The 14,562-nt window shown below is 34.3% G+C and overlaps 1 protein-coding gene across 1 annotated transcript in view; it reads left to right on the top strand.

Annotated features, from left to right (window-relative positions):
• Window positions 1–12,949, top strand: part of VPS4B (vacuolar protein sorting 4 homolog B) — a 30,850-nt gene extending 17,901 nt beyond the window's left edge. The window contains exons 5-11 of the mRNA XM_007192012.2: window positions 1,524–1,643; window positions 4,193–4,349; window positions 4,743–4,891; window positions 5,397–5,478; window positions 6,778–6,997; window positions 9,656–9,796; window positions 11,470–12,949. Of these exons, the coding sequence (XP_007192074.1) occupies window positions 1,524–1,643; window positions 4,193–4,349; window positions 4,743–4,891; window positions 5,397–5,478; window positions 6,778–6,997; window positions 9,656–9,796; window positions 11,470–11,571 (971 nt within the window). The 3' untranslated portion in view covers window positions 11,572–12,949. The remainder of the gene's footprint in view (window positions 1–1,523; window positions 1,644–4,192; window positions 4,350–4,742; window positions 4,892–5,396; window positions 5,479–6,777; window positions 6,998–9,655; window positions 9,797–11,469) is intronic.
• Window positions 12,950–14,562: the final 1,613 nt, after the last annotated feature.

Consider the following 14,562-nt stretch of genomic DNA (forward strand, 5'->3'; position numbering starts at 1 on the left):
AATATTTTTCTCATGTAGGGTTACTAATCTGTATGGGACATAGAAAAGAAAAAGTGAATTGACTTTTTTTCTTAATTTATACTTGCTCTGAACTTTTAGAATGCTAAAAGTGTTTATGGTTTCATTTCATTATTTTTTTTCATAAACTTATTTATTTTCATCTGTATTGGGTCTTTGTTGCTGTGTGCGGGCTTTCTCTAGTTGTGGCGAGCGGGGGCTACTCTTCCTTGCTGTGCGCGGGCTTCTCATTGCGGTGGCTTTTTTTGTTCCAGAGCATGGGCTCTAGGTGTGCGGGCTCAGCAGTTGTGGCTCGCGGGCTCTAGAGCGCAGGCTCAGTAGTTGTGGAGCACGGGCTTAGTTGCTCTGGGGCATGTGGGATCTTTCCGGACCAGGGCTCGAACCCATGTCCCCTGCATTGGCAGGTGGATTCTTAACCATTGCGCCACCAGGGAAGTCCCTCATTTCATTTTAATGTATAGTTAAAGATTTTCATAATTTAGGGAAGTAAGTTGCAGAGTATAGCATTCTTAGAATAACAGATGATCTTTCAAAACAAGAAAAAATACCCATAAAACTAATATCATAGGTAATCAGTAGATTGTGTGAGTGGTGATATTATACTTAAAACAATTACACATCACCTTTGAACAGGCTACTTTGTAGTTTGTAGTTGAGCAATTTCTATATACTGAAAATTGGGAAAGATTTTGATAAAAGATCTGGAAAGTTTTGCCAGCACGCTATAGTAAGAGAAATCTTTTATAGACTTTTACTGATTTTTACTTCTCCTTACTGCAACAGTTTGCTATGGCTTTTGAATATAGTCCAAAAACGAAATCATTTGAATGACTTTGTTAATGCACAAAAATTGTAAATAGGTCTATTTAGAAGCCGGATAGAAAATTTGGCAAATCTTGGGAAAGTATTGCAAGTCTGTAAGAGTACACCTTCTCCTCTCCATTGTCCTCGTCCCTTCCTCGCCCCTCCCTTCCCCTCTCCCTCTATGTGTCTGTCCATCCATCCATCTGCCTGTCTATCTTCAGTTAAAGTTGTTAAGTATATTTTCTTTCTGTAGTTAAGGAGAGCATTAGATCACCGTTCCTTTTGGTTAAAAGGAGAAATAGGAGATATTCCAGAATCAGCGTACTCAAACATTACAACTACTTTTTGTAATGTTTGGTGCTTTTCCAAACACTCTAATATTCATTACGTCATTTGATCTTTATACTAACCTGTCTAAGTAGTTTGGGCAGATGGTAGTGTTTTTATTTCACCATGAGGAAGCGGAGATAGAAAAGTTAAGTGACTTTACCCCAGGTTATCTGGCTCCCCACCCCAGGCCCTGACTCCCTCTCACTACTCCCTAACAACGTCGTCCTCATCACACACTTTCAGAAATGTTTTTAATACATAGAACTTTTCCAGACAAAGTTATAATGCATTTCTGTATTTCATCATTATTTCATGTTGTCTTCTAAGTTTGATGGAGTAGTCCTCTTTAAAGATGACCTAATTTTTTGTAGGCGCCATTGTTATAGAGCGACCAAATGTGAAATGGAGTGATGTTGCCGGTCTCGAAGGAGCCAAAGAAGCACTGAAAGAGGCTGTGATATTGCCTATTAAATTTCCTCATCTCTTTACGGGTGAGATGACTTTTAAATAATTATTTTTGATGATTTTTTTTTTTAAAATGTGTTGATGACTGAAGTAAAGTATTGTGAATTCTTGTCATTATATCACGAGTTGTTACCTTAAATTCTGTTGTAAGGCAGTGATATACCTTTACACAGATACTTATTTCATACGCATATACATATTTGTAATATATTTATTGCAAAAAAACCTAAATGTCAAGCAGTAGGGCATAGGGTAAATCATGGACATACAGTAGAATACTGTGCACTCATTAGAATATAGGATACCATCTACATTAAGAAATTTAGATCTACATTATAATTGACATAGAAGAATGTCCACCTATATTGTAAAGATCAAAACGCAAGTTACATATTATGTATAGTATGATTCCACGTTGTTAAATAAATGTGTGTGCTGAGAAATAGGTGTAGAAAGATTGACATTAAAATGTTAATATATGTCTAGGAGATGAGATTATGGGTGATTTTTACTTTCTCCTTTGACTTTCATCTGAATTTTTTTGCAGTGGACATGTACTAGTCTTATAAGAATATTTCCATTTCTTAAACAGAGGAGTTAAAATTATTTAACAGTTTCATATGAAGCGCGTATCCTCTGGTAGCTCTTTATCACTGCAAGGAGAATATTGCTAACCCACCATCTGGGTACAGTTGAAGTTACATCTCCAGCAGTAGGTGGTTTGTCTGTGCTGAACCGTTCCTTCACATTGTCCTTTTTGTGACTGATAGCCTGTGTTTGTGATATGGCTATACCCACAGTCTAACAGTGAAACAGAGGTTTTTCCTTTTAAAAACAAGCTGGTTTATGTAGAGAGCAAATCTGTGACATTGGCCTCAAACTGAACAGGTCCAGACAGTGATGTCGTATAGAGCAGTGATGAAGAGCAAGAACCCGTGGGCCACCCATTGTCCACCTAGCTTCGAGGTACGACTCACAACCTCACTTCAGGAATATGAAACTAACAGTGTAAAAGTTGACATCATAATCCTATAAAGGTACAAAAATACGGTTGAACTCATTTTATGTTGTGTTACTTATACCAGTGTTTCCCAAACATGAGTCCTATATGTATCATCTTCATGAATTTTTCCATATACGTGTACCATTATTTTTTAAATATTTTTCTTTAAATCACTCACATTTAGAGCAGACTTTTTATTAAACTGTAACATAAATATACAAAGACATGCAGGAACCCATAAGTGTTCAGCTTCATAAATTATCAGAGTACACCTGTATAATCATCACCCAGATAAAAAAGTACTGCTGGTAACCTAGAAATCCCTCTCTGCCTCTTTTCTCCCCAGAGGTAATCACTCTTTTGACTTCTAATACCATAGATTGTTTTGCCCATATTTGACTTCTAATACCGTAGATTGTTCTGCTCACTTGTTTTTACTTAGTAACTTTATTTTAGAAGACTTCTTTGTATCTCTATAAATGGAAAAAGTAGTGGTTTTTTAGAATGCATTTTAAAAATTACTTAATTGAAAAGTATTTGTATACCACCTAAAAGCATCTCATTGCCACCAATGGTATATGTACCACACTTAAGGGCACACTGATTTATAATTGCAGACATTTAAAATAGGCAAGTAGAGTTCAAGTAAAAGTTGAGGCTTTCATAACAATAAACATGATATTTAGTTTTGCCATCAGTCATCTGTATATCATTCTTTTAGAGGCACCGTGTGTCCACCCACAGTTTACACCTAGTAGTTTTTTTTAATGTGTATTTGATATTTTATTGCCAGTTGTAACCCAGCCTGGTTTATTTAAGGCAGCATTGTAATTTCTCATTAGCAGAATTGAGATACAAAGAATTTACTTGTTCACTTGCTATTATGTTTTGGCAAAACTAGTATTTAAGGTAGAGTCCGTTTATCATTCTCCAAGCACTGGAATGGGAATCTGCCACCTGAAATAACCTGTGCTTCCTTGTGGAATCAGGAATTGAGTAGAACTTCACGAGTCATCCAAACTGTGTTAGTTTCACTCCTCCAAAGGTCATAAATATTTTTTAAAAAATATTTCCAGCTGCCCTTCCCCTGTGAGTATAGTTTCTCCTACAATATTCTGATGTTGAGCAGTGCACATAGTAGATGATCAGGAAATACCTTTTAACTGAATTCTTTTCTCTTTAATAGACTGGAAGGCCTTGGAAGGCAGAGATTCAGTTTGTATTCTGTATTCATAGTCCTCTGCCTACATGTCGTGGTTTCAATACGTAGTGGTTGAATGAGTGAGCAAGCAAATGAACTTCCTCTTAGAAGGATTATAGCTGTATAAACACAGTTGGTTGTTTTTGTTTTTTTTTTTTATAAACACAGTTTTGACAAAGTGGTCTCTAGAAAAAGCAAAGTACACTTAGGACATACTTACCTTAGATTGATTTATTTAAATTTTGTTTTATTCTACGGCTAGCTTTAGAGTGGAAACCTCTTCACGGTATTCTTCACTGTGGATGATGTCTCTGGTAACGGAAGTTAACAGTCTTGAAAGTCTCATGTTATTTTTCTAATGCAAATTTTAGGCAAGAGAACACCTTGGAGGGGAATCCTGTTATTTGGGCCACCTGGAACAGGAAAATCCTATTTAGCCAAAGCTGTAGCAACAGAAGCAAACAACTCAACATTTTTCTCAATATCTTCCTCTGACCTTGTTTCTAAGTGGCTAGGTGAAAGTGAAAAGTAAGTAGTAAATTGACTTTTTTTTTTTTTAAGTTTTTCTTTGCCTGGTAGTCACTATTTCAGTCTATAAAGTGATAGGTTTCTTATATCATTAATAGACATTCAAAAAAAGTGCTATTATAAATACAGGTGGTATTCATTTCTGTTAGATTAGTCCCTAGTTTGGAATTTATTTCGTAGGGAGAAGATAGCGTATATGATATGTGTATGGTTTAGTAAATCATAAAATGAATTATCCAAATGTAGTAATCTTATTTTATAGATCAAAACGTGATGATACTTTTTAATCTATAGAGTTCCTATAATATTGGTATATTGTTTTGTTTTAGTTTTTTCATTGTCATGTGTCATTGACTATTTTTTTTAGAAATTGAAACCTTTATTTATTTTTAGGCAAGTTAAGTACTTATTCCAACTTGCCAGAGAGAGTAAACCTTCCATTATCTTCATTGATGAAATTGATTCTCTGTGTGGTTCAAGAAGTGAAAATGAAAGTGAAGCTGCACGTAGAATTAAGACAGAGTTCCTAGTTCAAATGCAAGGTAGTGTTACTGACTTTTTAAAATAGTTTCTCTTTATTGTATAACCATTATTATGATAGTAATGGAAAAAATTGCAAGCAGAATTTCTCCGTTCTTATAGGCCAAGTCTTATGCCCGGTCTCATTCTGATCCATATGCATACATAAGTTTTACCCAGTTGTAATCATGTCGTTGGTATAAATAGTGAAGAGATTAATATATTCACTTATAACATGCCAGAAACAATATCAGTAAAAGGAATATGTAAACTTCAAACTAAATCTTTCAAGAAATATTTTGAAAAGAATATTAATAGTATTTTCCCACAGTTTAGGAGATTCTAGGGAATATTTGCATCATATTCTAGTAATAAGAAATGTGGTTAAGTACAGTTTTTGTCAGAGAGAAAGTCTCAAGATGAGGCATTTTAACATTAAAGTACCACGTTCATAAGAGAACATGCAGATGATGTTCAAAGAACACTTGAAATGACAGATTATTTAAAACATTTCCTATTTTGATGCAGGGGTTGGTGTGGACAATGATGGAATTTTGGTTCTGGGAGCTACAAACATACCCTGGGTTCTGGATTCTGCCATTAGGCGAAGGTATGATGATACAGTAAATATCTTATTTCTAATTACAATATAATAAGTGAATATTAATTCCCATTCTGTCTAGTTGAGGAGGCATTCTGATAACTTCAGAATGTTTTTTAATGTGCTCGAACCCTATTGACCCCTGCCTTGGGGAAGAGAGGCAGGCATTTGTTTGTTTGCCTCCTGTGTTCAAGATCCAAGATTTACACCTACTGGAATCTTTCGCATTGGAAGGTATGTTACCTAATGCTTACTTTAGTTCTAATTAAGTTTAGTAGGTGTACTGATGCTTCAGAAATTTACATATATAGTTTGATATTTCAATGGAAAAAGCTTCCATTGAAGGTTTTTCCATTTTGCTAAATATAAAATTTTAGCAAAATGACAATTCTACAAGTTAAAGTATTCTAAGAAAGATATAGTTTCAGTTTAAAAAGTTCTGTCTATAATTTTTTAACTGAATATGAAACTTGAGCTACAGGAAAGGTATACAGACTCCTTACTTTTCACTGCTTCACAATTCCCTATCCCATTGATTTAATTGTGCATGGTAAAAATGAACACTTCAGTTTTTGCTGCTTTTACCCCATTCACTTGATGGTTTGCCAGAATGTTAGATTACCAGCCAGTATCAAGAAAGGAAACGTGCTGATTATTTTTGAAAAATGGCCTAATTCTAAACCCATCTCTAGAGATGGTGGAAACTTTTAAAATTCCTTATTGCCACAGAGAATAATTACCTGGAGAGGAAAATGTCTTCACAGACCCATTTAAATTGTCCCTCATTGCTTCCTCCTTATCTCCAAATGCTGAAATTCTAAGAAGGCAAACAAAATTATAAGATTTTGAGTAATTTCACTCTTTAGAATTTAGGTAATTCTTTTGTCATCTCTTATTTCACACTTTTAATCATATTAATCCCTTGATCAGGAGTTCAGAGTGTCTTTCTACAGGAAATTGTAATCCTGAAGGACATGTCGTGTCATGAATTCCAGACATGTAAACACCACTCTGGCCAAAATAATTCAAAAATCATGTGAGAAAAACTAAAGCACTCCAGACTGGTTCCCTGGCTATTTTGGTTTTATTTGTTTTTTGTTAATGTGTTCTGGATATTTTCCCTTTATTAACCTAAATATGTATCTGTTTAACTCTGATGGATCTGGGCCCATTTATTCTATTCAGCTTAACTTTGTATAAATGAGAATATCTAAATATCTTGTTTCTTCTCGAAAAACTAATTTTTAATAGAAATTAAATATTATTATATAGTAATATTCTTGATGTAATTTTTCTTTTCATTTTAAGATTTGAGAAACGAATTTATATTCCTTTGCCTGAGGGCCACGCCCGAGCAGCAATGTTTAAACTGCATTTGGGGACCACTCAGACCAGTCTAACAGAAGCAGATGTCCGGGAACTTGGGAAGAAAACTGAAGGCTATTCAGGGGCAGACATAAGTGTCATTGTACGTGATGCACTTATGCAGCCAGTTAGGAAAGTACAGTCAGCTACTCATTTTAAAAAGGTAAGGAACTCTTATCCATCTTTTCATATATTTTTAAAATCAAGTTTTGAGACCATGGTTGACTTGTCTTTGAAGAATTTTAGGAAGATTTCAGTTTTGTATAATAAATAAGTAGATTTACATAAAAGATTACGTTTCCGTTTCATTGAAAATAAGTTCTCCCAAAGTGTTTTAAAACTTTGTATGCAGTGATTTTTGAAGTATTTATTATTTTGATGTAAGTATAGAAACTTAAATCTATGATTGTCTCTGATGTAACTAGAATATCCTCGAGCAGAATCTGGTACGTTTACACCTCATTAATAAAGTAAAAATAATAATAGCTAATATTGTTTAAATATTCACGTGCCCAGCACTGTGTTTGCTCCATCATCTTCCTATTTTATTTGGTCCTCACAGAAGCTCTACAAAAGGTACATATAGCCACCTGTTGATGGTTAGTCCTAGACTAACATGATTAAACTGGGACTTGGATGTTTTTAACACAGTTTGCCAAGGTACAGCTAGAGAGGATTGGAGGTGTGATTTTTCTCTAGGTAAGGTGTACTTCAGAAGCCTCAACCGTTCTTCTCTCCTGCTCCTCCCATGCACTGTTTGGTCTGCATGAATGACTTGAGTGTATATGGTTTGAGAGAGAATTTTGTGAAAAGACTATGGTCTTGGGATATTCAATTTAAGTAACAGTAGACTAGGTAATTTGGACCAGCTCTCTTGCTGAGGACAGCAGTCTGCAGTATGCTTATGAACGTAGATATGAAAATCCTGAAACACTGTTAGCAAACCTAATCCATCGGTATATGACAAACTAATATGTCATGACTCTGATACACATATATGTCTGTTATATACCACAGTAAAATAATTTTTTTTAAAAAATGAGGAGCTTGAATTAAAACCTGAATTTGAAGCCTGACTCTACAATTTACTTGTTTTATCTCCTTGACCAAATTGCATTACCTTTTTAAGTCTCATTTTTTATCATCTCTTAAGTAAGGATGATAATACTACTTTGAAATGCTCTTATGAAAATGAAATGAAGGAATATTCATAAAACAGCTGTCATGGTACCTGAGTAGCCCAGTAAATATTACTCATCTCTTCTTCAGCCATTTCATTACTGAGAGAAATATGGTTAGCTCAGAATCAAGTTTATGCCACAACCATTGTGTTTTTTCTTAAATTCTCTTGGCCATTTAGAAGGAACTCAGTTCTTCCATACTCAGAACTTTCCGTTCAGTTCTCTGTATAAACTACTAGGGATGGCTTGTATGACCCTAAAGCAAGGCCCTTGTTAGGAGGATAAAGGTGAAGCAGCCAAATTTCGTTTTTCTTTCTCTCTTTCTTTCTCTTTTTGTTTTTTGGCTGTGCTGCACAGCTTGCAGGATCTTAGTTCCCAGACCAGGGATTGAACCTGGCAGTGAAAGCGGCGAGTCCTAACCACTGGACCGCTGGGGAATTCCCAGGCAAATCTCTTTTAACATCAGGGCTTTTGTGTCACCAGCTGTAGTAGATCTTTCTGCGGCTCCGTCTTCTACTCCATTTTTCAGTTAGCAAGAACAAGTTTGCCTGTGTGTTTTATTTATTAAATGTGTAAGGACTAATCTGGGCCCGGAGGTAAGTCAGAGTACAATAGTTAAAAAACGCAAAAATCCCTGCCACTGAAATTGTTGTGAGCAAAGGCAGACAATAAAATACACGTAGTAAAGTGAAAATATTTATTTCTCTACCCCTGCCCCAATCCTGAGACAGTATTTAAGATCGATCATTGTAAAACAAGTATTAAGTATGGAAGCAGTCCCTGGTTTGATACAAGTGTGTTGCCTTCTAAATATTATATGTGACTCTGTCACAAAGGTTCTTTTTCTGGATGTTATTAAAACTTTTTCTTTTAAATCAGTTATGAATTGTAAGATAGCACTGAAATTACATTTAGCATTTAATTTTGTACTTATATTTGAAGGAGGAGTTTCTGAGGGGAAAGACAGAAAGATTCAGTAATTTCACAGTAATAAACCTTCCAAAAATCACAGAAATTTCTCGGCTATGGAAAACAGTAACTTAAAGGAATTTTTAAGTAGGTCCTTTTTTTTCTTTTTTTCTTTGTTTATATTGGAGTATAGTTGATTAACATTGCTGTGGTAGTTTCGTACAGCAAAGTGATTGTTATACATGTATCTATTCTTTTTTGAATTCTTTTCCCATTTAGGTTATTACAGAGTATTGAGTGGAGTTCCCTGTGTTATACAGTAGGTCCTTGTTGGTTATCTATTTTAAATATAGCAATGTGTTAAGTAAGTCTATTTTTGGTCTCTAGGATTATGACCACTTAATAATCATTAGGAAAAAAAAAAAAGAAAATTTTAGCTACAGGTAATTGTTTCTTTACTTTATTTTAACTTTTCTCCCTATGATCATCTAAGTAATTTATTGTAGGAAATTTCAAATATAGAAAATCACCCAAGAAAAAAATTAAAATCAAGCAAAATCTATCCCATCACCCAGAGCTAATTGCACTTTTTGTTGTATACCCTTCTGTTTATTTTCAGAAGTAAGCATTTTAACAAAACATAAAATAATAGTACATTTTCAGATTTCCTGATAATGGTCTACATCTTAACGTTTATTTAATTTGTTCTGTTGTTGCACTGTTTATTCCAGGTTCGCGGACCTTCACAAGCTGATCCTAACAACGTAGTAGATGATCTGCTAACGCCCTGTTCTCCAGGTGACCCCGGTGCCATTGAGATGACGTGGATGGATGTCCCTGGGGATAAACTTTTGGAGCCAGTTGTTTGCATGGTTTGACATTTTGTTTGCTTCTAAGAAAAATTTTAAAACGTTAATATTTTATGGGGACGTCGCTGGCAGTCCAGTGGTTAAGACTCCGTGCTTCCAGTGAAGGGGGCATGGGTTCGAGTCCTGGTTGGGGAACTAAACCTCCCGCATGCTGCACCATGCAGCCAAAAAAAAAATTATATTTTATAATTTGTCAGGTAAAATTTTCAGTTTTGTAACATTAGTTCAAAAAAGTTAATACCAGCTACTTAAAAAGTTTTAAAGATTAGTTGAATGTAAAATATAAAAAACAATTATCTTTAAAATGTTTTCTTGGGCTTCGAGGAAATTTTAAGTGCATAAGCTGTTTTTAAAAACATACAGGTTTCTGACATTATAGTTCTTATAGCTGGTATATTATCACCAAAATGGTAGGATTGGTTAAAATTTTTTTCCCTGAATCTCAGATTTTGTAAAATATCCAGAAAGTAATACGTGAATCATAGTATTCATAATAGTATTTTTCTGTTTTACTTCTCAAAGCCTCATAGAAAGTTTAAATAAATAAAGTTTAAATAATGCACTACTCTTTTAGAAAGTTCTGAAAACAAAATTTTTATTATAACAAATTATATTTCTGTTTATATTAGAAATATATTTTTATATATAATATAAAAAATTCCTCTAATATATGTTTATATTAGCGGAATTAAAATATTCATAAAAATTACATTTCTGTAGTTTCTATTGGAAGAAATAAAGTAATTCATAAGACTTTATTATTTTGTAAGCCATATTAATTTTAGGGAACTTACTGTGATTGGAAATGTACGTTTATTATGTTTATGTTTTCTTATTGATGAACAGTCATTTTTTTAAATCTGCTTTAGTTATAGATTTTCAAATCTATATGTCAAAATTAACAGTAACTTTCAAAGGGGAAACTTTCACATGATATGTAGACCTAGATATATAGACATATATGTACATATATGTATATAAGTTTATATGCATATAGAGAGAGAAATACATCTGTAAACACAGATATATTTATGTGTTAACCACAATGCTTATCTGAGAAATTATTCAGAAATCCTTTTTTGTTGCAATCCTTGGTTTATTTTTTAAAGTTTTGGTTCTTTTGACTGTTTTCCATACTGTTTTACAGGAGACGTGGCCTAGAAGTTAATTTTTTAATGAATCCTTGATATTTGTATATTTTCTTACCATTTTGATTATAATTTTAACTAACAGTTAAAATTTTTGATTAGTTGATTTTGATTAAATGGTATTATTCTGTTTCACATACGTATAAGTGAATGACTGTATTCCTTTTGAGTTGCACTTAGACAACTGCTCTCTTGTTTAAGAATAAACAGATACGGCCAGAAAAGCGATGGGAACTTAATTCTGGAGGCCTTGATCATCAGGCTAAGAGGACTGTACTTCCTTAGGGTGCTGAGGAGCCTTTGAAAGTTGTGATCGGGGCAAGGCAAGCAACTGAAAGTTTATAAGCAAAGGAATAACTTCGTCAAAGATGTCCTTCAGGAGAACGAGAGAGTTTATCGTCAGTAGTGTATGGCACGATGCAGATTTTCAGATTTAACCGTAGGCCGAAGTTAGGAATGTTGATAATGAAATGTTTTTTATTCCGTTAAATCTATTACAAATACTCCCCCCCTTCTTTTTCCTGACAGTCGGATATGTTACGGTCGCTATCTAGCACAAAGCCCACAGTCAATGAACACGACTTGTTGAAATTAAAGAAGTTTACAGAAGATTTTGGCCAAGAAGGCTAGACCAAAGACAACAAGGAAGACGTTTACCATGTGTGTTCTCTCTTCCATAGGTATTTTTGCCTTTCTTGGATGGCAGTCAGATTATTTCCAGTAAAACTCTCTTACTGCAGGAAAATAAGAGGTCTCACTTCAGCATTCTTTTAAGTTTTATATGTACTTTTGCTCCATTACCAATTAAATCCTCCTGTTAACAAAAATTATAAAATAATGGGTTATAAGCAAATGAGTGACATAAATAGCAAAAACATAGAAATTACCTAGTAAAAAGAAGATTAAAATTGATTGAGATACAAATATTTTAAATTGTTATAAATAGTGGTCTTTGCAAAGAGCATTCTTTTTTTTTTTTTTAACTAAAATGAAATGGGGCTTATTTCATATTTTGAAAAAAAACTTAAGCATCATTCTCATCAGTGTAAAATTTATTTACTTTATTAAAAAAATTAAAAATGATTTACTCTCAGGGATGGGCAGTAAAACAGCAAAGAGCACTGATTGGGTTTGAAAGATTTTGAATTGTGTTCTAGCCAAGGCTCTCATTGGGTTTTTGATAGGTTGGCTTTTTTCTCCATGTAGATTTAAATAATTTCTATAAAAGCAGCAAGCTTTTTTATATTTAACTAAATAATACCTTTTACTGTGCAATCTCAAGAGAAAGACTCTCTAAATTAGGCATTGTCTCTATCTTGAAGAAGAAAATTGTCTATTTCAGTGTCTTTTTGTAGCAAGATTGACCAAAACAGGTGGTTAATAAATGTGTACTTTTTAAATAATTCTGCCATGAAATACTGTAATGGGAACCTTTGCTGAAAGGAACAGCCTCCCTTTGGATTATGGGAAGTTTCTTGTGTGTGGTGGGGGGGGGGGGTGTGTGTGTACATACATATAAATTTTTTTTAATGTAGGTTAGCTAGAGTCTTGTCTTTTACCTTTTAAGTTCAGGGAACAGCTCGTCCTGGCCGCACGTATGTTATCAGTGTAATGTTTCATGAAGCTTTAGAAATGAGCTGATGTCTCCTTAAATAATAAAATACAAACATGATATTATGTTATTTTAATATCTTCAAATAAATAATCTGAGGGTGTGTGTTATATACTTGAGCACCAACACTAAGTTGTGCCTTGTACATTTGCATTGGCTCTACATGCAAAGGATTATTAAGTCAGCTAGAATGAGGTAGATTCCTTAATTTACTATAAAGTTCTGCCTTGAAAATGCTATAGAATAACTTGCCTTTTAAAGTATATTTGCACATTTTACATATTGTGCTGTATGGTTGCCTTTGGGTTTTCTGTACAGATTGTTTTCGTTGATGTTAAATGGAAGTCGTAGGCCTGAAATATGCTGTTCTTACGTGAAGTAAATTGATACAACCTACTATTGGCTATATTCTGTGTGTGCTTCTTTCTTTTGGGATCTTCCGTATAGGAGAAAATATTATCTAAATTGATTAGATACAAAGAAATCATTAAAAATTATTAATTAAGGATGTATGCATGAAAATTCTATTTTTCAGTAACTTCTGTGTGAGGGTTGGGAATTAACTTGGCACACCAACACTGAGTTCTTTGCGGATGTCTTACGAGACATTTTACTTTATCCACCTCAGAATCATACAGTATTGCTATTAATCATATCATTAGGAGAATTAACATAACTATATTATTATAACTATATAATAGCTGAAATCCAGATTTTTTTGTGAATCCAAAATTTGTTTTGAGGAAGTATTTTACTTAAATTGGCCAAGTAGTGTGTAAGTCCAGTGTTGATGATAAGTGGATACTTGATCCCTCAATTGTTACATGTGCTCTGAGAACCGTGCCTCAGTATCCATGTCACTTCTAGCCATAGCTCCATTTTCCACATTTCTGGTTTTAAAACTGTTTCTAGAATCTAATAATTTTAGACTTATTTTAGAATGGTAGAGCATAAGTCATTTCCACGTGTTCTTTATGGACAGGTAAATACTCAAGAGGAAACAATATTCAGGCTCTGTCTGGACCTTGGCCATTATGATTTTGGGTAGATGTTTTCTGAGCCACCAAGTAAACCCTACTTGAGCAACTCTATGAGCTAGCTGTTCCTGGATGTTTCAGAACAGTTTTTTGTCTCAGTCTGAAAAACTCTATAGGGACCTTAATTATAAAAGTATTTCAGTAGGAAATTGGTTTTTGAGTTTACTGTCGTCAACATGCAGAGAGACAGAATGAGTGTATTTGATTACTAATGTGAAGTATCATTTAGCCACTTGCAGCGGCACAGGTAGGAAATGGGAGCACACCTCCCCAGCACAGTGCTGGAAATGTTGCCCAGCTTTGTGAGCTCTCACGGGTACCGGGTGATTTCCTGCCTCCTTTCTTCTTTCCTCTGCTGGTCCAAATCCCGTGATTTCCATTAAGACCTAGCTCATGACCCATATAATCTCTTCCAGGAAGAATTCCTAAACTACCCCATCCAACCTTTGGATTTCTTTAGCACCGAGTTGTTGTGACTATCTTAAGATTTTTCTCCAAGTGTCAAGCACACCCTGTTAATTTTGTTTAGATGGTTTAGATTGTAAGCTCTTCAAACAGTTATGTTTTCCTTTGCATTAGCATAGTGCTAGACACTGTTTATTAGGTACTTAATAAAGGCTTGAAAAAATTAAGGGAGTTATATCCATATTTTATCTACTTCCTAGATTGTCTGTGAGACTTTTAATAAAATAGGTAATTTGAAGTTGCTTTGTTCCTGCTGGTCTAGGGAAGTTGTGGTACATTTTCGTTACTGGGAACTGAAATCAGAGGTGTGCCAGAGCTGGCTCATACTGGCTCACAAGAACCATTTTTACACATTTCTGCCCACCTGTTCAGTCACCTCATTGGTAGCTTGAAACCTGCCATGGTGGAAGTGATTTACGCCACAGAAACCAGCAAGTTTCCGTTTACATGCTGCAACGCAAAGCAAGGACTGTAGTTTAACATTGAAAAATTAATATTTACCACATT

Source organism: Balaenoptera acutorostrata, chromosome 13, assembly GCF_949987535.1.
Source record: "Balaenoptera acutorostrata chromosome 13, mBalAcu1.1, whole genome shotgun sequence".
In the NCBI taxonomy this organism is placed as follows: domain Eukaryota; kingdom Metazoa; phylum Chordata; class Mammalia; order Artiodactyla; family Balaenopteridae; genus Balaenoptera; species Balaenoptera acutorostrata.